The 22,694-nt window shown below is 41.8% G+C and overlaps 1 protein-coding gene across 4 annotated transcripts in view; it reads right to left on the bottom strand.

Moving 5' to 3' along the window:
- TLN2 (talin 2) overlaps nucleotides 1–22,694 on the bottom strand; it is a 428,022-nt gene that overhangs the window by 177,434 nt on the left and 227,894 nt on the right. For all 4 annotated transcript variants that reach the window (XM_044230578.1, XM_044230582.1, XM_044230581.1 and 1 more), the window contains 5 exons: nucleotides 22,403–22,500; nucleotides 21,068–21,197; nucleotides 19,874–20,026; nucleotides 18,036–18,178; nucleotides 16,346–16,473 (listed from right to left, as the gene is read on the bottom strand). In XM_044230578.1, the coding sequence (XP_044086513.1) occupies nucleotides 16,346–16,473; nucleotides 18,036–18,178; nucleotides 19,874–20,026; nucleotides 21,068–21,197; nucleotides 22,403–22,500 (652 nt within the window). The remainder of the gene's footprint in view (nucleotides 1–16,345; nucleotides 16,474–18,035; nucleotides 18,179–19,873; nucleotides 20,027–21,067; nucleotides 21,198–22,402; nucleotides 22,501–22,694) is intronic.

Genomic DNA, 22,694 nt, shown 5'->3' with positions numbered 1-22,694 from the left:
AGAAGTAGGATGTCATATATAATTAGGATAAAGTAAAAATAGCTGTTAGAAACCAAACTTTTTAGCATGAAATAGATCAAAATAAAGCAAAAAAAAAAGTTAAATGAAAACCCGTAGTCTTTCATTTGAATTCATTGATCTGAATGCCTGATTCATTCTTTTTCTGGAAAACATTTTTTAGTGTGTCCCCTGAGGAAGCTAAGGACAAGGCCTATCTGGTGGCATTGCCAGGGTCTCAATCAGGTAGCCTCCAAATACTGTTTCCCACTAAAAAGAATCAGGGATCCCTGGAGAAGTGACTGATTCTAACTCTGAATGTTCTTGGGGTTTCTTATGCCTGAGATCAAAGAAGCTATCAAAATGACACTAGACTGAAATCAAGGGGTAACCACTAGCCAATAACAGATGATTTTTAAAAACCTTATACAAAGGAGAAAGATCAAACAATATCATGAGCCCACCATCCAGTTCCAACAATTTTAATTCACAGATATTCCTGACTCATCTACTCCTTCATACCATCCCCTGCACTGGATTACTTCCAAGTAAATCCTACAGATCATATAGTTAATTTCATGTGATGGGGCAATTAGAGTGTCAGAAAGAATGATGACCACAATGGGTAAAAGCACAGACATATAAAAATTTCATAAAGATCCTTTAAAATAATCATTGGTCACGTTAACAGGTGGCCAGGGCACCAACTCCTACTGAACAACTGTTAAACGGAAAGTAACAAAGCTAACAAATACAGAAGGAATAAAAGGAGCCCAAAAATCATCATTTTATACCTCCTCCAAACACACCAGAGTGGCTGCTAAAACCAACAACTGACAAGTTGATGGGGAACTTTATAGGAGATAGTTCGGTCTCATTCAAATCCACTTAATCAATTTTATTATTAATAAAAGTGGGATGACCAGGTCATGGTCTCAGGGTCCTGGGATTGAGCCCCACGTCAGGCTCTTTGCTCAGCAGGGGGCCTGCTTCCTCCTCTCTCTCTCTGCCTGCTTCTCTGCCTACTTGTGATCTCTGTCTGTCAAATAAATAAATAAAATTAAAAAAAAAAAAAAGGTGGGATAACCAGACAGCACACACCTCCTAACTGATGTAACAGGAAGTATTCTTAGCAAGAAAGAATAATATATAATTTAACCTGAATTTAATTAAGATGTGAGATCTAAATATTATTTACGAAACGAGAGATGGAAGAACACAGTAAGGGACACCACCTGGACACGATCAGCCCAATGCCAACTAGGGTAATTCTATAAAAATCACGCGGGTCCCTCAAAATAAATGGCTTGTGGTAGAGGTGAAAAAGAGGACACAGTAAGAGGTTAATGGAATTTCAAAAAAACATATTTACTACAAAGCTACAGTAATAAAGACAGTAGAGAACAGATATAAGAGTAGACAGGTCAATGGAATAGAATTGAGAGTCTCGAAATTAACCTTTACAGCCAGGCGATTTTCAGCAAAGGGAATGGGTTTTCAATGGGAAAAGAATAGTCTTTTCAACAAATGGTGCTGATATCCAGCACCAGACAACTAGATATCCATGAGCAAAGCAATGAAGTTGGACCCTCTACTTCATACTGAATGCAAAAAATCACTCCAAAGGGATCAGAGACCTACATTTAAGCTAAAATTGTTAAACTTTTAGAATATAGAAACAAACTTTAATGACCTTGAGTCAGGGTGACACTTAAGATATGATACCGAAAGCACACGCAGCAAAAGAAAAGAAAAGTAGGACTATATCAAAATAAAAACTTTGGAACGCCAAGTGACACGACCAAGAAAGTGAAGAAGCAGCCCACAGAATGGGAGAAAATATTGCAAATTAAATATCTGGTAAGGGACTTGTATCCTGAATACATAAGCAATTTCACAACTTAAAATTGAAAAGACAACCCAATTAAAAAATGGGGGAGGGGATCTATAAAAACATTTTTTCTGAAGAAGATACACAATTGGCCAAAAGCACATGAAAATATGCTTAACTTCAGAAGCCATCAGGGAAATTAAAGAAAAAAATTACAGTACAATACCACACACCCACTTAGGTGGCTACAATGGCTCAGTGGGTTGAGCTGCTACCTTCGGCTCGGGTCATGATCTCGGGGTCCTGGGATCGAGTCCCGCATCCGGCTCTCTGCTCGGCAGGAAGCCTGCTTCCCTCTCTCTCTCTCTGCCTGCCTCTCTGCCTACTTGTGATTTCTCTCTGTCAAATAAATAAATAAAATCTTAAAAAAAAATTAAAAAAAAAAAGATGAACAAGTGTTGGTGAGGATCTGGAGAAATTGGAATAATCGTCATGCATTGCTGAGGGGAATATAAAATGGGACGGCTATTGTTGGAAACAACCTGGTTCTTCCTCAAAATGTTAAATAGCAGTTCTACTCCTAGGCAGGTAACCAGGAAAAATGAAGACATGTCCAAACATTTGTACTTGAATGTCATAGTAGTATTCCCTTTTTTTTTTTTTTAATGCTTTCTTTCTTTCTTTCTTTTTTTAGGATTTGTTTATTTGATAGAGAGAGACATAGCGAGAAAGGGAACACAAGCACGGGGAGTGGGAGAGGGAGAAGCAGGCTCCCCATTTGAGCAAGGAGACGGATGCGGGGTTCAATTCCAGGACACTGGGTCTGGGATCACAACCCCAGCCAAAGGCAGACATTCAACAACTGAGCCACCCAGGCGCCCTCATAGTAGTATTCCTAACAGCTAAAAGGTAGAGACAACTCAAGTGTCCCATCAACTGATGAACGGAGAAGTCAAATGTAGTTGATCCATACAACAGAACATTACTCAGCAATAAAAATGAATGACGTAGGATATAAACGCCAACATAGAAACCCTGTGCTAAGCGAAAGAAGCCCATTGAAAGAGACCACAAATTGTATGACTTCCATTCCATAGGAAATGTTCAGGAAGAAGCAAATCTACAGAGATAGTTAGGATCAGCACTTGCAGAGGCCAGGGATGGGTGTGGGGTTACTGAGGAGTGGCTGCTAAGAGACACAAGGCTTTTATTAGGAGGGATAAAAGCGCTCTGAAATTAGATTGTGTGAGGGGTGCTCAGTCTTGCGAATACCTGGAAAAACACTGAACTGTACACTGTAAATGGGTAAATTATATGGTGTGCGCACTGCATCTCAATAAAAATATTCCTTAAAACTCTATGAAGCAAATAAAATTTGTAGGCCTTGCTTAAATTCTGATATTAAGTAAAAACAGTATTTTTGAGACACTGGGAGGAAATTTAACAAAGACTGGGTATTAAATGGTATTATAGAATTATTGTTAATTTTGTTAAATGTTAGGATAGATTTGCAGTTGTACAGATTCAAAAATCTTTTTTTTTTTTTTTAAGATTTTTATTTATTTGACAGACAGAGATCACAAGTAGGCAAGGAGGCAGGCAGAGAAAGAGGGGGAAGCAGGCTCCCTGCCAAGCAGAGAGCCCGAAGCGGGGCTCAATCCCAGGACCCTGCGACCATGATCTGAGCTAAAGGCAGAGGTTTAACCCACTGAGCAACCCAGGTGCCCCAAGCTTCAGAAATTTTTTTAAAAAACTTTTTATTTGTCAGAAAAACATACTGAAATACTTACAGATAAGATAATAGGCTCCCTGGAATTTGCTTTAAAATACTCTAGCGAAGTAGAGGGGAGGGCGGGTGAGGCCAGATTCTGGCTACATTAACACTTGAATAACCAAGTCTGGTTATTCCATCAACAAAAGTTGTAAGCCCATTTTCTGGAATTTCAGGGATCTAGTAGCTGAACAATTTGGATTTCTTAAGAGTCAGCAGGCCTAGGGTCTAAGAAATATCTAAGCAGTAGCCCACGGCATGTTATGACTATCAGTAAGCAACTTCATGGACAAAAATATGATTGGTCACTGGAAGGCATCAATGTCACACACACACACACACACACACACACACACACACACACACAGACCAAACCCCTCACAACAATGACTGTTACCAGAAGAATGCCAGAGGGCAGGGTCCAGAGGCCAGGCAGGGGCAGAAGATGTTGGGCATTAATGGCGAGAAAGTTCTGTGTAGCAACAAGCCTCCCTCTATCCCAGCTCTGCCCACTAACCCTCCCCTTCTTCAGCAGGTACAGAAAACAACTTCCAGAAGCTTGCACTACAGGCATCACCCTTGATGGTCACAGGAGTGCATTCAGGAGTTTGTTACCAGGTATTTCAAAATACGAAGTGTGTGTGTGTGTGCCCATGTGTGGCCTGCATGTTTCCCCAGTAAATCAGCGAAGTGCACAGTGTCAGCATGAAGCTGGAAGGAGCAGGCAGCCTGTCATCACTGCCGGCCAGCCAGCAAGCCAGCGGTTCCAGCCCAGTGGTTGTTTTGATTACCAACCCTGAGCCTGGAAGGCTCCGAAGCATCTGGGACATGCATACAAGTGAAATCTTTCAGCCTCCTTTGAGAAAATGGGTCAGATTGTCAACCCTGATTGGAAATTTTTCTCTTAATTAAGCAAGCTCTGGCCAAGCCACGTCCTTCCCACGGTCTCCTTCGGTATTCCCACTTTAAAAGGGCAGGAGGCTCCTCCTCCCAATCCTACCACTGGCCTTTTAAATAACACCTTTCCTGAGTGCAGTAATAACAGACCCCCCCACTTCACTGAGAGGTGGGCTAGTCCAAGGTCTTCTTATACCCAAAGATCCGTGGGAGGCTGGAAGTCTGCAGCCAACAGATTCTTCTCTCATGAACCCCACTTCTGCTCTGGCCAAGTCAGCTCTATTTGTTCTGAACTCTTGCTGCTGGCCGAGCATCACATGATAATGTAATAAACCAACAGAGCCCATCAACTGCTTAAAAAAAAAAAAAAGAAAAGAAAGCTACCGAATGCTTAAGAAATGTATTTCCAAAAGTTAGTAGATGTGAGACCACCGTAAAATAATGAAAAGACAAAATCATGAAAATCTAAAAATAGTTCACCCTCAGATTGCTCCAGGATCGTCTTTATGTGGTATACATACAATGGAATACTATGCAGCCATCAAAAGAAATGAAATCTTGCCATTTGCAAGGATGTGGATGGAACTGGAGAGTATTATGCTGAGCAACATAAGTCAATCAGAGAAAGACAATTATATGATCTCTCTGATAGGAGGAGTTTGAGAGGCAAGGAGGGGGTTTGGGATAGGGAGGAAAAATGGAAACAAGATGGGATGGGGAGGGAGACAAATCATAAGAGACTCTTAATCTTGCAAAACAAACTGGGGATTGCTGGGGGCTGGGGGTTAGGGAGAGGGTGGTTAGGTTTGGACATAGGGGAGGGTATGTGCTATGGTGAGTGCTGTGAAATGTGTAAGTCCAATGATTCACAGACGTGTAACCCTGGGGCAAATAATACATTATATTATAATAAAAACAATTTTAAAAATTCGCTCCTAGATGATGTAGTTTGTACAAGGAAAACAAAATAGAACCCCAACCAGGGGATCCGCACCAAAAAAAAATGGTCTTGCATCAAAAGATTAGCAAGTAAATGTATAAATTTGAAGTTTAAATGTAGGGTTTCACAGAGATAGGTATCAGAGATTCTATTTTTTTTTTTAAGCTTTGAGGGAGAGAGTGCGTGCTCATGTGTGCGCAAGCTGGGGAGAGGGGCAGAGGGAGCGAGAGAAACCTGAAGCAAACTCCCCACTGAGCAGGGAGCCCAATGCCGGGCTTGATCCAGGGGCCCTGAGATCTTGACCTTAACCTAAATCAAGAGTCAGCCGCTCAACTGATTGAGCCACCCAAGTGCTCCTTCAATTCTGTACTTTAAATGTCTTTTTTGGGGGCGCCTGGGTGGCTCAGTGGGTTGGGCCTCTGCCTTTGGCTCAGGTCATGATCCTGGGGTCCTGGGATCGAGACCCGCACCGGACTCTCTGCTCAGCAGGGAGCCTGCTTCCCTTCCTCTCTCTCTGCCTGCCTCTCTGCCTGCTTCTGATCTCTCTCTGTCAAATAAATAAATAAAAATCTTTATAAAAAAATGTCTTTTTTGGATTATCCATAGTCTAAACCATGATGACAGAGGATTTCTACTATTAACAGCTGCTCTTTATTGAAACTCAAACAGTTTCAGGTGCTTTGCATGTTTAAGCAGGTTAATTAAATTTTGACAAAAGCCCATGGAAAAGAATATCCCATTTTATACATGGAACGTGAAGTTCAGTTACACTATATTGCCCACAATCACAATCAATAACTTGAGTCTCGTCTGGTCTCTAGCGACCATGCTCTTAGCTTCTCAACACTCTGGTCCCTCCAAGCTACCCTTTACTCAAAAGACACAATTTGTGATCAGAATTTCAGAATCTTGAGACAAAGAATAAGTTAAGAAAAATACCCATGTAATGGTAAAAATTACCATAAGAGAGGCAATTTTTTAGAAATGCCCAGAAGCCATTAAATGAAAGATGGGGAACTTAACACATTTGGGGGAGCGGGGTCTAGATTCAAACCTAGGTGTTCACAAAACCTCATTTCTGATATAAAAATTAAAGCTGCTTGTTCAAGTAATTCTAAAAGAGGAGCCCTAGAGATGGTCTGTGGTCTGGCAATAAGCATACAAGTAGGGGCGCCTGGGTGGCTCAGCGGGTTAAAGCCTCTGCCTTTGGCTCAGGTCATGATCCCAGGGTCCTGGGATCAAGCCCCACGTTGGGCTCTCTGCTCAGCAGGGAGCCTGCTTTCTCCTCTCTCTCTGCCCGCCTCTCCACCTACTTGAGATCTCTGTCAAATAAATAAATAACATCTTTTTAAAAAAAATAAGCATACAAGTATATAAGAGTCAGCCATGATTTGGGGAAAAGTGAACGGTTTCTCATCTGTCCCAGGGTTGCCACAGGGACATGTCCGCAGGCAGCCCCCACTTTTCTGAGCTGGTGTGATCATCTGAAAAGGAGAGGACTCCTTCCTAGGAGAGTCACCACTCATAAAGGAGGCACAAAGCAGTCAGGTGTTTACCCAGCAAGGAGTGAGGCTTGGAGGGGAGGGAGTGTGGAGAAGTAGAGCAGGGGCTGTGCCACCCACCGGACACTGGAACACCCAGATTTCCTGAGTCCAGGCTTCACGGTCAATCACCAAGTGACCAGCAGTAACGTCGCAAATTTGCTATTACGTAAGTGGTCCCAGGACCGTTAGCACCACCTGGGAACGTGTCGGAAGTGCCAAGCTTCAGGCTTCATCCCAGACCAGTGGAATGAGAGGCTCTGGAGGGAAGGCCCCGCCATGTAAACAAGCTCTCTAGAGGGTTCTGATGTATGTTGAAGACAGCCACGAGCACAGTGGCCTGGAAACCCAATCGGCGGGTTCAGACACACCTGAATTAGAAGCCAGACTGCAAGACGAACCTGTCTGGGACGGAGGTGAAGTCTGGGCTAACTGCAGTGACTATGTGGGAGGAAGGAAGCTTCTGTCGAGCTGGGAAACATGTAGGGTGGAAAGAAATGGAGAGTGAAGACGGCATGAACGAAGCTCAGGAGTGGGTTTGAGGACCGGAGCTCAGCCACACAGCAGTTCTGGGCTCCCAAACCAATCCCAGTGCCCTCTGGTCTAAGGACAAGAACCCAGGCAGAGGCTCAGGGCCAGCTCGAGGCTAGATCAGTTCCATCATGCCTGGAGTCTGAAAGCAGTCAGGGACATAGGCACCAGCTTGAGGAGGCCACTGTTCGCGCGGATAGTGAAGGCACCATCGGACAGTCAAAGTCTCCTCCGATGGGAGAGCCCTCGACGGTCAGGTGCACGGGACAGAAGCGAACAGTGAGGAAACTGGTGGGCAGCAGCGGTAAGGAACGGGAGGAAAGGCAGAGCTGATGAAAACACATGCTGAAATACCACCTCCATTCGTCTGAAAATACGACCTACAGCCACATTATTCCAAGGGAGGAATAGGAGTTTGACTAAATGCCAAGAGAAAAACTGACTCAAGGCCTCCTGCTGTGGCAAAAGCTTTGCTTGTTGACAAGAGTATTATGTTGAGTTTGTGGTGAAAAATGTCCAAGTCCACTCTGAATTCTTCAACTGAGATTCCAAGATCAGGTTGCTTTGTTCTCTCAGTAGAATACATCCAAGGCCCATGCCGACAGGACGAGGGACCGCAGTCAGCAAGGCTGAGAGCGGTCCTCTGCCACTCCCCACCTGCCTACACCCAACCACTGGGTCATCTCCCCCGGCAGCAAACAGAGCCATAAGCGCTGGTCTGAGCCCCAAGGCCTGTTAATTTTGTCTTTGCCAGAAGTTAGAGATCCAGCCTCCCTGAAAACAAGCTTTTATCACCTCACACCAACTCCGTGCCACTGTTCTTTTTTCTTTTTCTTGGTAAAGATTTTATTTATTTATTTATTTATTTTATTTATTTATTTATTTATTTATAAAATAAAGATTTTATTTATTTATTTATCTCAAAGGCTGCGGCCTAACCCACTGGGGATGGGTTTGGGGGTAAGCAAAATCAGTTAAGGGGGTCAAGAGGTACATATACTTTTTAAGATTAGCTTTTCTCATTACTTGATATGTGGGATTTTGATTAGAATTGAACTGAATTTATAGACGAATCCGAATCGCTTTTGTGACCTTCAGCCTTTGTATATATTATCGTAACAAACCACTCTATTTATCCAGACCTTCACTTATGCTCTTCTATAAACTTCTCATGAAAGCATGAGAAGAGGAGAGGGTCAGAGAGAGAAGCAGACTCCCCATGGAACTGGGAACCCGAGCGGGACTCAATCCCAGGACTCTGGGACCATGATCTGAGCCGAAGGCAGTCGCCCAACCAACTGAGCCACCCAGGTGCCCCATGCAACTGTTTTTAAAAATTTAATTGTGGAAGCATTGGAAAGATATTGTCCAATCTGCTTTATGATTGTTACCTGTTTTTAAAGAAACAGATTACAGATTTAGCTGACATCCCATACCATCTTTCTTCCTCTTCCTAACTGTACTCTCTTGTAGTTTCTCTGCACATTTGATTACGTTCCTACTTCTTGTACCTATACATGTATTCTGCGTTGGTGGTATAGTGGTGAGCATAGCTGCCTTCCTATACATGTATTCTCTTTCTCTCTGTATTTTTAAATTCAACAGATTCATTTTCTGAAATGTCTTGTTTCCTCTGTAAAGTACTTTGATGTTTTCAGACATTTAAGTCTGTACCCAACTAACACACATGAAATGCTGTATCCTTATTGATTTTGCATTTGGTTTACTTCTGAGGCTGAATATTTTTCCTTATCTTTGTAAGTCCATTGAATTTCCTCTTTTCTAAAGTGCCTGTTGCTATCCTGGGTGATAATTTTCTTCTTCTTTTTTTTTTTTGAGGGGTAACATGCTAACACTGCCACCCAGCACATGGCCTGGGGAGGTCTGTGGAGAGGGGGAGAGGGAGAATCTTAAGCAGGCTCCAGGCCCAGTGCAGAACTGGAACTCACAGCCCTAAGATCATGACCTGAGTTGAAATCAAGAGTCAGTCACTTAACCGAGGCACCCAGATGCCCTACCCCCTTTTCTTTCTTTTTAATAATTTCTGGATATTAGTTTGTTCTTTGTAGTATACGTTGCAAACGCAAATTTCTTCTTCCACACTCTGGAGTTTCACTCTTAATTTGGTAATCTATTTTGCCTATTATTTTCATTTTAGTAGAGGTTTAGCAACCTTTAGAACTCTTATCACCCAGCATTAGTAATAGAGTATTTTATTTACTATAGCTTTATAAGAAACTGGGTATTTGTGTGAGTCCTTCAATTAGCCTTGGTCATTCTTGAGTCTTGACTAGTACATACTAATTTTATAACAGTTTTATAGAAATACACATATTAAGTTTTTATTTACTGAAGTATAATTAGCATGTAATATCCATTTACCTACAGATATACATCATGGTGATTTGGTACTTTTATACATTATAAAATGACCCCCACGATAAGAACATCTATCACCATACAAAGCTATTACAGTATTACAGACTATATTCACTATGCTGTACATTACATTCTCATGACCTATTTACTTAGCAACTGAAATTTTTTGTATCTTTAATCCCCTTCACCTATTCCAATTCAATAATTCCTCTTCTGGGTATTTAATGGAACAAAACAGGAATATCAATTCAAAGAGATATATGCATCTCTAAGTTCACTGCAGTATTTACCATAGCCAAGATACAAAAGCAACCAAAGTGCCCATCGACGGATGAATGGTTCAAGCAGATGGGATGTATAGGTATACAATGGAATATTATTCAGCCATAAAAACAGAATGAACTCTTGCTATTTGCAACAACATGGATGGATCTAAGGTATTATAACTAAGTTAGAGAGAAGACAAATACCATATGATTTCACTTATATGTGGAATCAAAAAAACAAATACACACAAAAAACAACCAGATGCATAGATGCAGGAAACGAACTGCTGGTTACCATAGAGGGGATGGGTTTGGGGGTAAGCAAAATCAGTTAAGGGGGTCAAGAGGTACATATACTTTTTAAGATTAGCTTTTCTCATTACTTGATATGTGGGATTTTGATTAGAATTGAACTGAATTTATAGACGAATCCGAATCGCTTTTGTGACCTTCAGCCTTTGTATATATTATCGTAACAAACCACTCTATTTATCCAGACCTTCACTTATGCTCTTCTATAAACTTTCATCATTTTATTGGTTAGATCCTAGAGTTTTTTAGATACCTCTATTCATTGGTAAATAATACTTTCTGTTGCAAAAGGTCTCTCCTTTTTAAACTTACATTTCTTTTTGTTGATTATGTATGGGAATACTATTTGCCATATATATTTTATATTTTATAATATAAAGTATTTTTATATTTTAACATATATTTATATTATACTATGTTTATAATATATAAAATACTATTTTTTATTTTTTTTTTAAAGATTTTATTTATTTATTTATTTGAAAGGCAGAGATCACAAGGAGGCAGAGAGGCAGGCAGAGAGAGGGAGAGAGAGGGAAGCAGGATCCCTGCTGAGCAGAGAACCCGATGTGGAACTCGATCCCAGGACCCTGAGATCATGACTTGAGCCGAAGGCAGCGGCTTAACCCACTGAGCCACCCAGGCGCCCTAAAATACTATTTTTATAATAGAAAATATTGCCATATATTTTTATTTTATATTTTTAAAAATATATATTTTTTATTTTCCAGTCCTGTAGGTGAGTCTGATACTATTGTTCAGACCTAGGTGGCAATAAGCAGTTCTATATTTATCTTTTTTCCAGGGACCTTACTCTTACTAGCTTTGAGAAGATTCTCTGTACATTGAGTGGATTCTGTATGCCTATAATCCTATCACCTGCAAATAGTGATACTTCCAGTTTTCTAATCTTGCCATTATTCATCTTTTTTCTTTCCTTATGTTGTATTTTACTTATTATCTGCCTCTCTGCACTAGAATGGAGGTTCCACGAGGGCAGAAATGTTTCCTTTTTATATTGCTCCATCCCCACAAGGGATCTGCCCACAAGGCATCCCATAAATTGTTCCATAAATGTCACATCCCTAGAAGAAACCAGCTGTAACCCGCAGTTACATCTAAACACCCATCATGTTGGACTGTTAGTGCTTTATTAACTTTGGGGAGGGCATCTCTATTCAGTTAAATGTTTTCCATGGTCTATATTCAGTTTTGGTATTCGATTCTGCTAGTTCCAAATTAAGGTGAGGAGGTTTTTCTAATTTTCTTTCTTTCTATTCTCTAAAATAAGTGGGGCCTATTTTCATTTGTTGTTTTGTGGGGTTTATTTTAAATTGATAAGGCAATTTCTTTCAAGATTAGAGATCTCAGATTTTCTCATCACCCATTTCGTGACTATTTTCAAATTTTTTGGCTTCAAGCTTTCATTTCAATCTCTTTATCTGAAGTTGTGCCCCGTTTTCATTACCTCTGTTTATTTTTTGCCTTTTTTTACTTCTGCTTTTTTCTCGATCAAACTTATCAGAGATTTACATATTAATTTTACCAAAGCATCAGCTTTGGTTTGTGTTGAGTGTATGATTTCTATTTCATTACTTTCTATTGACTAAAATATTTTATTTTCATCTTGTACTACTTATCACTGAGGAAAGTATGCTATTCCACTAAAACTGCCTATTTGAAATTCTCCTTACACTGTATCTTTCCTTTAAATATTTTGAAGTAATATCAGATGCACACAGGTTCATAATTTATCATCCCGGCAGATTAGTCATTCTATTTTTATGATGATCTTCTCTGTTTCTACTTAGGTTTTCTTTGTCTTACAGCCTATTTTGTGTGACATTAAATACAGCTTCTCCAGTTTTTTTTTTTTTTTTAAAGATTTTATTTACTTATTTGACAGAGAGAGATCACAAGTAGGCAGAGAGGCAGGCAGAGAGAGAGGAGGAAGCAGAGGAAGCTCTCTGCTGAGCAGAGAGCCCGATGCGGGGCTCGATCCCAGGATCCCGGGATCATGACCCGAGCCAAAGGCTGCGGCCTAACCCACTGAGCCACCCAGGCGCCCCAGCTTCTCCAGTTTTAACTAGTTTCCTGTGACATCATTTTCTACATGTCTTTACTTTAAAATTTTCTCTGCCCTTAAAATGTAAGGATGTCTTTTAGAAATAATATAGAGCTGGACAATATGAGAACCTTTATTAATAGATGGATTTAGGGGCTCTTGGGTGGCTCAGTTGGTTAAGCCTCTGCCTTCAGCTCAGGTCATGATCCCAGGGTCCTGGGGCCAAGTCCCTTATCAGGCTCCCTGCTCGGTGGGGAGCCTGCTTCTCCCTCTCCCTCTGCTCCACTCATGGTCCATGCACACTCTTTCCCTCTCTCTCAAAATGTTAAAAAGAAAAGTTGGATTTACTTTTATTTGCTATAATGCCTAATATTCAGAAGTCCTTCTCTTATTTGTACATTCTATGCACCATATGTCTTCTGGCTTTGTTTCCACAATCCACCCTGCTCAACTCCTATTGTATACATCACATTGTTTTAATATCCTCTCCACTCCTTCTCCCCAGCACCGGTTTGGAAGTTACACAATCTACTTCTGTTTTTTTAAGGTGCCAATCTTTCCCCCATATTTGACTCTGAAAAATCTCAAACACACAAAAGGTTGAAAGAATTCTACAGTGAACACTTTATACCCATTGCCTGAAGCAGTCCTCAGTTTTATCGTGTATACTTAAGGTCTAAAGTTGATCAGTGCATCTAATCTTCTTTGATAATGGTAAGATCCATAGAAGACTTTGATCACTTTTTTAAGTTTCCCACCATGTTTTTAAGGGACCTGCAGTTAGTCCCTATTTCAAGCGTTTCATTGTTGCTGCTATTTTGAGGTTCTTCACATGTACCTTCTATTTTGCTGAATTCTTTGATCAATGTTGCTTCTTGTATCAAACCTTTGCCCCCTTCCTTAAAATAATTCAGAGCAGTCTCCAGAGCCTGCACTGCAACTTTGGGAACCCTAAATAGACTACCCTGCATTCAAACCATAGTTAAAGGTTAGACCTTATTAAAATCAGAGTCAAGTTTCACCTCTGCCTAATAACAATTTCATGTGGATTTGCCAAATAGACTATAGTCTCAAAACCAGCAAGGAATCAGTGTATACTCTTGTATCTTCCCTGTACCTGACAAGAGAACATATATATGACATCTCCACAGAGTTCAAGAACACCAGGTGGGATTTTTTTCTGCAAGCATTTTCTTAACATAGAAAAGCATCAAGTATATCTTTGATTATTGGACTGTGCTGTGTGTATTTCGTGCTCCGATGAAATATCCCCTTTCTGGGACTCTTTTGCAGAGGACCTGAAGGAAAGCGTCATGTAGATAAAGCACATCGGACTAGATTTGGGAGAACTGGCTATTTTCTGGCTTCCAACTCTCCCTGGTTCTGTGCTCTATTTCTGTCTCTATCACACCTGTTTTCTCCATACACAGAGCTGACAGTGGAGAGTTAAGAATACTCAAATCTCTGAAAACTCTGAAAATCTTCCCTGGTCTCTAATTTTCACTGTTCTAGATAAATCCTTTCACCCAGGTGGCACTGACTCCAGAAACCATTAAAGGGTCTGTAGAAGGGTGTGGAAGACCTCACAGAAATGTACACAGTAGGCAGACTTACAGCATAAAGGCTGTACAAATTTTCAAAAAACGTCAAAGAAAATACTCGCATATGCACCTCCAGAAGCTATGTGTATGATGTTTTGGCCTGGTTCTGTGATGAGTCTAACCTCCCTACTTCTTTTTTTCTTTCAACTCTGAATTCGTTCCAGCGGAGAGTACATAGGAAAGCGAGGTGGGGGGTGGGTACAACGAGGACAGACAAACACAGCCCAGCCAGTCACCAGGGACAGCTCTACCATACTATCCCTGAACAGACTCTGAATTTCCAACATGCAGTCAGGGAAATGTGACCCCGTCGTTTTGTTTTAATTAAGAGGATATGAATATCCTCAGGAAGTTTTACCTGTACGATAGACGCAATAAGGTATACAATTAAACATCTACAGAAAATGAAAATGCCTCATTACCTAGACTAGATTTAGTCTAATTAAAAAGTAAATCAAGTTCATAAGGAAAAATAATTGCCACAAGGCATAATAAGCTTCTTTTAATTTGCAATCTGAGTAAGGATGCATATACCACTAGAGCCATGAGCTTCCTACTATAATCTCAGAAAAAAGGAAACTGACTGAGTACGATTGCGTAACCTGGGCTGGCTACCACGGATTAAGACAAGGGGCATCTGTAGTGCGGCGTAGGTATGCAGCATGACCTAGGCCCCCAAACTGCAGCAGATTCTGTAAGAGCAATACCAATGCTCTGATACTGTCTGGAATCCCCACGCAAGTCAGCCATCTGGGATGTCACAGGACAGAGAAAGATAAAGTTCCCACAGTTCCTGCAGGAAGGAAGCCAGACTGATTGGGAAGAGATGGGCCCGAGGATATGACTTACGTGTAGAATGCAGAACAAAGTCAGTGACAGAACATGTGTTCTCAGACACAAGGTCACTGCACAGTATCCTGTAGGCCAAAGTATCAGTTTTGGAAAGACTCCTTCAGATTCATTAAGCCCAAGGCTAGAGGGTTTTTGGGTAACCACTCAGTTTAGAACCATCACCATGTTGGCCAAGCACCTCTGCTACCAGGAAAGAGGTCAGGTTTTTTTCTTACTCTAGGGCCTATGCTGGTCCCGATTACTTTCCATCCAAAGCGAAAGTGGAGTCAAGGGCCCTGTAAAGCACTTATGATATCCTCTCCCCTCAATACACTTGGACACAAGGCAGTCAGTGCCCTACTCAACACATCTCATGTTGGCATATTCTACAGAAAAGTGATGTCAGCTCCCAGCTGGCATTCAGCTCAGTCCCACTACCAAAGCTTCTTCTACAAGTTACACTCTAGGTCACAGCAGGATACCAAGCATGGCAAGACACTGCGTGTCTGCTGGTGTCAGGTGGGGTGGCGAGGAGGGGGATCAGGCAAATGTTTCATCTGCCCTAAGAGGAAGCAGAAGAGAGAAAAGTCGGGAGAAACAGGTAAAGCAATGTTACCAGGGGAAGAAAGACACAAAACTCTTGGAAGAGCTGATCAAAACAGGGGACAAGATCACCCCAAACAAAAGCAGCCTGTGTGTGGCTGGGCCTGTCCTGGTGCATATTTCTAGAAAATCCAGCCCTAACGCCCATGTTCTGTGAGGCCATGATGTATCTGTAGGGTTGCTTTCTCTTAAATTTCCAAGAACTGAGCCCTCCCTCAAAACACCCCGTCATTTTCTGCAAGAGAACCAGAGACCAGATATAAGAAAGAGCGAAGGACTTAATGGGTACCCCACCCTTTCAGAGCAATGAAGAATTCCTAAGATTGTAATAAGGAACATGAAGCTCTTTTATGTTCTTTTGTTCTAATATAGGAGAGTCTTGAAAAGAAATTAAAGATGATAAAATCTGGCCTAATATGAAGAAGGAACATCCTAATGGGAAGAGATTTCAGAAGAAGGAGATTCTGAGTTCTTCAACTCCAGAGATATCCCAAGACAGATCAGACAAGGTTTTGGCAGAGTGCTATAAATTCTGTGGTCTCCATGGAATCACCTTCTGTCAGAACTTGGAGCAGTAACTGTCGCAGCCATTCCAACATTGAATTTCCAGGCCCCTTTGCTTTCTTCAAGGTCCATAAATCTGATCATATACTCAACTGAGGCAAAGCTAACAACCTCACAAGTGATTGCAACTAGGATATGTATTTTACGTAGCTGGCTCAAAAATCATGAAAAGAACAGGAGAGTGGAAAAGAGGAAACAACCCAAAAGGTTACTTACTCTAAGAATCCAGGTTTGTGTTTATGTTCCACATGAGGTCCAAATTGTATCTGGGCTTGAAATCCTCCAAACTCACAAGCTTTTTCAAAGGAGACAGGGTGGGAGCCATTCAGGATATCATCCCGAGCCTGAAACACAAGAGGAAGCAAAAAGCATCAGGAGCTTGGGGGAACCACACAAGGATACATCCTGTGTCTGAGCACACACTCTCTCTTCAGGGCAAGGGGAGAGTGCCAGCCAAAGGGGACACACTCAGGACACTGTAGGTGACTGTTGCACAGTAGGAAAAAGGCAGAAGGAAAATAAGTCCTTTCCCCAAACTGCCTATAGACAGAAAAAGTCAGCAGTACCCAGAGTATTAAAACTAAAGCTTCAACATCTAGGAAGGTAGAAGTGATCCTGAAAAAGTAAGAGGTAAAGGGAAATCCTTAGGACTCCCCAAAACTTTATATGTCCCTAAATCATTAAAGCTAACAGAAAAATTTCCTAGAGGTAAAATCAACCCAATCCCCATTCCAAGATAAAGGCCAATGCAATGTAAGGTGCTGGGAGGGGAAGAGACGAACAGACAGTAACTCAATACTTTAGCCATTTAAGGGAAATGGGCAAAACGTAGTGTTAGAATCAGGAACTCACTGTGTCTGAAGTCCTTCTCCCAGTTCCCGATCCACCAGTGCTGTTGCTATCTATCCTTCTTTTCTTTATCTAGTTCAATGACCCCCCAGACTACTCTCCAGCAGATACTCTAAGCCTTGGCTTTAAGCCTTCATCCAACAAGCATGTTCTTAGTGCCTGGCTACCTCCCTTCCTTCCACATCATTCTTATAACCACCAGCTCAGGGGTTAGCAAACTTTTACCATCAAAGGCCAGAGAGTAAACATATTAGACTTTGTGGGTCATGTGGTCTCTGTCACAACTGAACTCTGCCACCAAAACATGAGAAAAGTCACAGACAGTAAGTAAACAGTTACATGATATGGAAAAGGTTTACCTAACAAACCTTTTCATTCATGCATACGAATGAGTTGTGTTCCAATAAAACTTTATTTACAAACACAGGCGATGCCGGGGCGGCATTTGGCTGACCCCTGCATTATTTCTAAGAGCCGATTTCTAAGAGGTAAATAGGAGAGGAAAGGAAGGGAGGGAAGGAAAGGATCAAAGACGATAGGATCAGGATTTTCTTGAGCTGAAAAAAGAAAAAGACTGGGGCCCATCTGGTGTGATGCCTACTTCTTACATATTGGGAAACTATAAACTCTGGAAAGTTAAATGACTTGTCTGAGTTTCAACAACAGGTTAATGGTGAAGACATAAAGGGTTATGAAGAAACTCTTTCAGGAAATGAGAAATATGGATTTTCTGACCAATATTCACTTGCATCCTAGGACATTAGCTAAGAGAGGTTTAGTGCAGCGGTGAGCCCATTAATTGGCTCTGTGTCAGGCAAGGAGATAGTACAGGCCACCAGGTCCCAATCTGGGAAGCCAAAGAAAGACACTCCTTTCTTTGCCGAACGTTGAGCTGCATGCACCACAACCAAACTCGTGAGGAGTCCCTCAACAGCGCCCCCTGGAAACTGTGCATCGAAGACACCATGCAAGCCTGAGCTGAGCTCCAGCTCACTGCAAGCCACTGCCCAGAGCTTCCTGACTTCTCACCACCCTCCGTGAGCATTAAATACTGTACCTGAACATAAAGCAAGTTCAGCTGCACGGGGTCTCTCGAGTCCACATTCTGATCTGAGTAGAAAAACTTCCGTCTAAGTAGCAATGTTTCGTGTTCATCTACGCCTTGTTCTCTGAATGTTCGGCTGTGATCCAGCCAATTTACTGCAACACAACAAGACAGATGAAAGAATTGTATTCATTCTTCCTCTTGTTTGAAGGGATTTATCAAAAGAGAAGCGGATTTCTGGAATGCTGATATTCAGTTAGTTACTTATATCAGAACTGTGCTTTTTGACTTTGCAAAATTATTTCATACATACCATCGTGTACCATGGGACCCACCAAAAAACAACTGAGAGAAAATTCCCAGGCATTCCTGAAGTTTGTTAGAACCCCACAGTCAATTTATAACATGGTGGGAGGAGTAATAAAAATCAATGCTTTATGTCAAGACAACGAAGTTAGCATTTTCCTTTAAGTTCCCTTTAAGTTCAGTTGCATTAAGTGAAATAATGTATAAACTCAGCACAATGAGTTACCTTCACCTGTAAGCTGAAAAGAGAAGGAAAATAAAAGTAATTGGTTGGCGGGGGCAGTGGGGGTTGGGGAGAGTAAGACAGGACACTAAGGGATCAGGGATGGTAGAGCCCTGCCTGTGGCCCAGCCTGGATCTCACTCGGAAAACGCTCACCTGTTACCTGGGTGCATGGGAATGCAGCGCCCCTCTACCCTTTCCATAGCTCTACATTCCCACACTCCTCCCTGGGTTTAGCACACACATTGTGTGTAAGTAAGTATTACAAGCCTCACTGGGTTCTAAGCAACTTCAGCACAGGGAGTTTGTGGGAGTGATCTCATCTCCCATGGTACCTGGGAGAGTATCATGCACATTATAAAAATCCTTGCGATTTGTCTACCATTGTCTCACTTGGAAAGAAGTATGTAACTGGAAATCAAATGAGGCAGAGAGGGAAAAAAAATGAAGAAAGGGTCAGAGGAAATGAAAGCCTCACCAAAGATCAATAAACATAATGACAATGATGACATCTTTCCAATGCAGCAGCAAAAACAATGAAAGAAAGAGTCTGGGAAGGTCTTTATAACCAGGGATGAAGTAAGATCCTTGAAGGGGTGGGGGACGTTGGGCAACCGAATGCACATGGCGTACTTTGGTGACACATGGGGTGTAGATAAGGGCTCTTTCAAATATTAACTGTGTGGTCACAGAAGGGGACTTTCCTATAATTGGCATTTTATAACCTCTAGGGAAACAACAGATCTAGGCAATGAACATTGATGGCTGTTAACATCACAAAAAAAGAGATAACCAAACACAACTCTCTGACAGAAGTACATAAGACCTCATAAGGAGGAGTCTTTACTTAAAAAATAGACACATACACATGAATCTGAGCAAGTTTCCAGATCTCAGGAATTAAAAGAGACAGAGCTAGAGGACACCACCATCAACAAAATCCAGACTATAGAAAACTCCATACAAATAACAATCTATTTCTTCTTCCCAGAAATTCCAAGGGGGGAGGTAGGGGGAGAGATGGAGGGGAAATCTAAGACAAAAACAGTTAAGCATCACATCATCCAACCTTATTTGGACCCTAGTTTAAATGATTACTAGCTTTTTAGAAGACAATGCAAACATTATTTGACTATTGACATTAAGAGATTACTTTTTTTCAGTATGAAATAGGACTATGGTTTGTTTTTTGTCTTAAAGTCTTTTAGTGCCATAGACCAACAGCCAACCGAAAACTCCTGCCCAGGGTTCATGTAGGTGAAGGGAGGGGAGTGAGGTCCGGCCACACCTGCACCCCGCCCGCCCTCCCTTCTGACACTCACGGTCATCATCCGTGTGGAGCTTGGCCTTCAGCTTCTCCATCTTCCTCTCGTCTCGCAATAGCGTCCTGTCCTTTTTTAGTGTCCCTGTCCCTTCCTCTTTCTTTTCTTCAATCGTTTCTTGGATTAAAGAATACTCTTCATAATTCGTTATTCCTAAAAATATAAATTACGTTATGATGACCAGTGATGCTGCTGCTGTCTCTCCTTCCAGTGGGGGGGTGGGGCAGTGATACTCCACGGGTCCCTGGTAGCACAGGATGGAAAGAGGCTTTACAAAGGTGAGGGTCAGGGGGCCACCGAGGGAGCACACATCCAATAACTCTGGCCAAAAACAGGGTTTCTCAGCTAAACTAAGCCATGTTTAAAATGTCACATTCAATTCTCCTAATTTTCGAGAAACAAGCACAGAGTAGAGATCATGCAGAACAAGGCAAGACAGGGTCAAAGCAGAAGTGGTTGAGGCAAGTGGTCTTCCCTCACATGGACAGAAGACTAAGAGAGGCCAGGATATTCTCTCCAAACATTTGAAGGGCGTCAGGCAGAAAGGAGACAGGCTTGTTCTCAGAGGATATGAACAGAAGATACAAGAAGAAAAGCTGTGTAGCAATCTACTGCACAGCCTGTCCCTATCAGTCTTCAAGGAAATAGTGGATGTCACTGGTACTTGGACAGCCACACACAGGAAACTGAATTACAGGATTCCAAACATATTTTCAATTAAAAAATTCCTTTGTGGGGTGCGCCTGGGTGGTGACTCGTCATTTTGGCTAAGGTCATGATCTCAGGGTCCTGAGCTCCAGCCCTGCCTCAGGCTCCACACTCAGTGGGGGGTCTGCTTGAGCCTTTCTCTGTCCCTCTGCTCCTCCCCTGCTCATCGTGCTTGCTCTCACGTGACTGTGCATGCATGCTCTCTCTCTAAAGCAAATAAGTAAATAAAATCTTAAAAAAAAAATTCCTTTGGCTTTTGAAAGGGAAATAAAATCTCTCAATTTTGACTCAGTGGAGCTTTGTGTGTTTACAATGCCTGTTAGTGGGTTTGTACTATCGAGGGAATAGCAACCCTGTCTTAGGTTTGGACAGAAATCAGTGGCTAGGACACATTTGGGATTGGCAGGTCACCAAATGGGGGTGAAAAAAAGAACAGGTGCGTAATGAACAAAATGAAAACTGGAACCTCGGCACGGGAATGCTCACCTATCCTGCTGCAAATAGTAACCAGGAGTTCCCCAACGGTCTTGGAGTCGTCCACCATGACGGTTTTCACGGATCCATCCAGCATCCGGATTTTCTGAGGTCTCTGTTTCTTTTTATATTCCAAAATATCCTAGAGCAAAACCCCACAAACTTTTCACTGACTTGTTCAATCAGGTAACCAATCTGGACACTTTTCTTTAAAAAAATGCATTTGCCCTACCACGCTGATTTCCTCCTTCAGTTTTCATGAGATTTTGGTTACTACAACAGAAACCCAAGTGCAAAATAATTGCTTCCAACAAGCTTTCTTAAAATCTGATGGTGAAACTGCCCCCCAGCAAGTACTGTTTATAGCTTACAATTCCTGAAAACTAACCTCTGTAAACTTAAAAGTACCTTATGCCTTCCTGAAGGTCTGTGGATGATTTGCTTTGAGGAGAATTAGTGGAAGGAAAATCCTACTTACCTCTGAAAAAGACAGTAGTGTGCTTCTCCAATTATCTTATGGTTGCAAGCAATTTTTAATATAGATGTCACAAAGGAATAAATAATACCCCCTTAATTCTTTAGAGTGGTGGGATGCCACAAAGTGGTTTTTGCAGCAATGGCAAGATCAAACAGGGGTAGTAGGTTTGGAGGTTACTTGTAAATAGATTTTTTTTTAACTACATTTAACAATAGATTTACAAATGGAAAATTAATTGGTACTGCATAGTTCACTCTCACCTGAAGGATTATTGATCAATCGGATATGTGCACTCCACACACTAAAGCCCAGTACCTTTGAGGTTCAGCTGAACAGAATACATAACGTTTTTTTACTCAACACCTGTAATTCCAAACAAAGCCATTTTTTTGTTGTCGCTGATTGTTATCATGCTTTGATCTCATATGGAATTTCTTCTAAAACACAAAACTGAATAATATTCGATCTCTGACTACCTCTAGGATCTTTTTGTTTTCCCTCCAATCTACCCTTACTTTTTATCATCAGTCACCAGGATACTTCCTATATCCTTACAGAAGGACGCTACGCCTTATTCCCTAGCTACCAAGCACAACCATGGCATGTGTAAAAAGCCGAGTACGCTAACCCCAAGCCCCTTTAATTACTCTGTGGAGTTTCAAGAATTTGGAGCGCCAGTATTTCCTATTACTACCTGGGCAGCCCTTACAAAGTCAACTACGACAAAACTAGGAATAAGTTCCCCCTGGAGCAAAACAGACAGTTGGGTCTCCCTTCTTTGAGGCGAAAGAGTATGTTGGCTTCTAGAGAAGGCCCACAGACAAAGCAACAAAACAAAAACAGGAACAAAAACGACATCTACAACATACCCCATTTCGCAACATGTAGTAATCCAGTGTTCGGCCTGCTTCCAGCCAAATTCCTTTCCTGGGGTCTTCATCCGAGAGAAACAGCCCATAATCAGAAGCTGGGAGATAAACAGAAGAGAGGGTAAAAGACAGAGAGCCGCTGAAGCCATCACTGACTTCCAAACCTGAGTCTGCCGACTTGGCAGGATGGGAGCATTCGCCTGCACCAGACAGGTTTCGTTTTGACAACACAAACAAGCCAAGGGGCTAAAGCAGAAGAGGAGGAATGAGGCCAGAGCTGTAACATCAACAC

Source organism: Neovison vison, chromosome 13 (genome assembly GCF_020171115.1).
Source record: "Neovison vison isolate M4711 chromosome 13, ASM_NN_V1, whole genome shotgun sequence".
Taxonomy (NCBI): domain Eukaryota; kingdom Metazoa; phylum Chordata; class Mammalia; order Carnivora; family Mustelidae; genus Neogale; species Neogale vison.
Note: the sequence above shows the minus strand (reverse complement) of the source record. Positions and strands in the feature narration are given on the sequence as shown.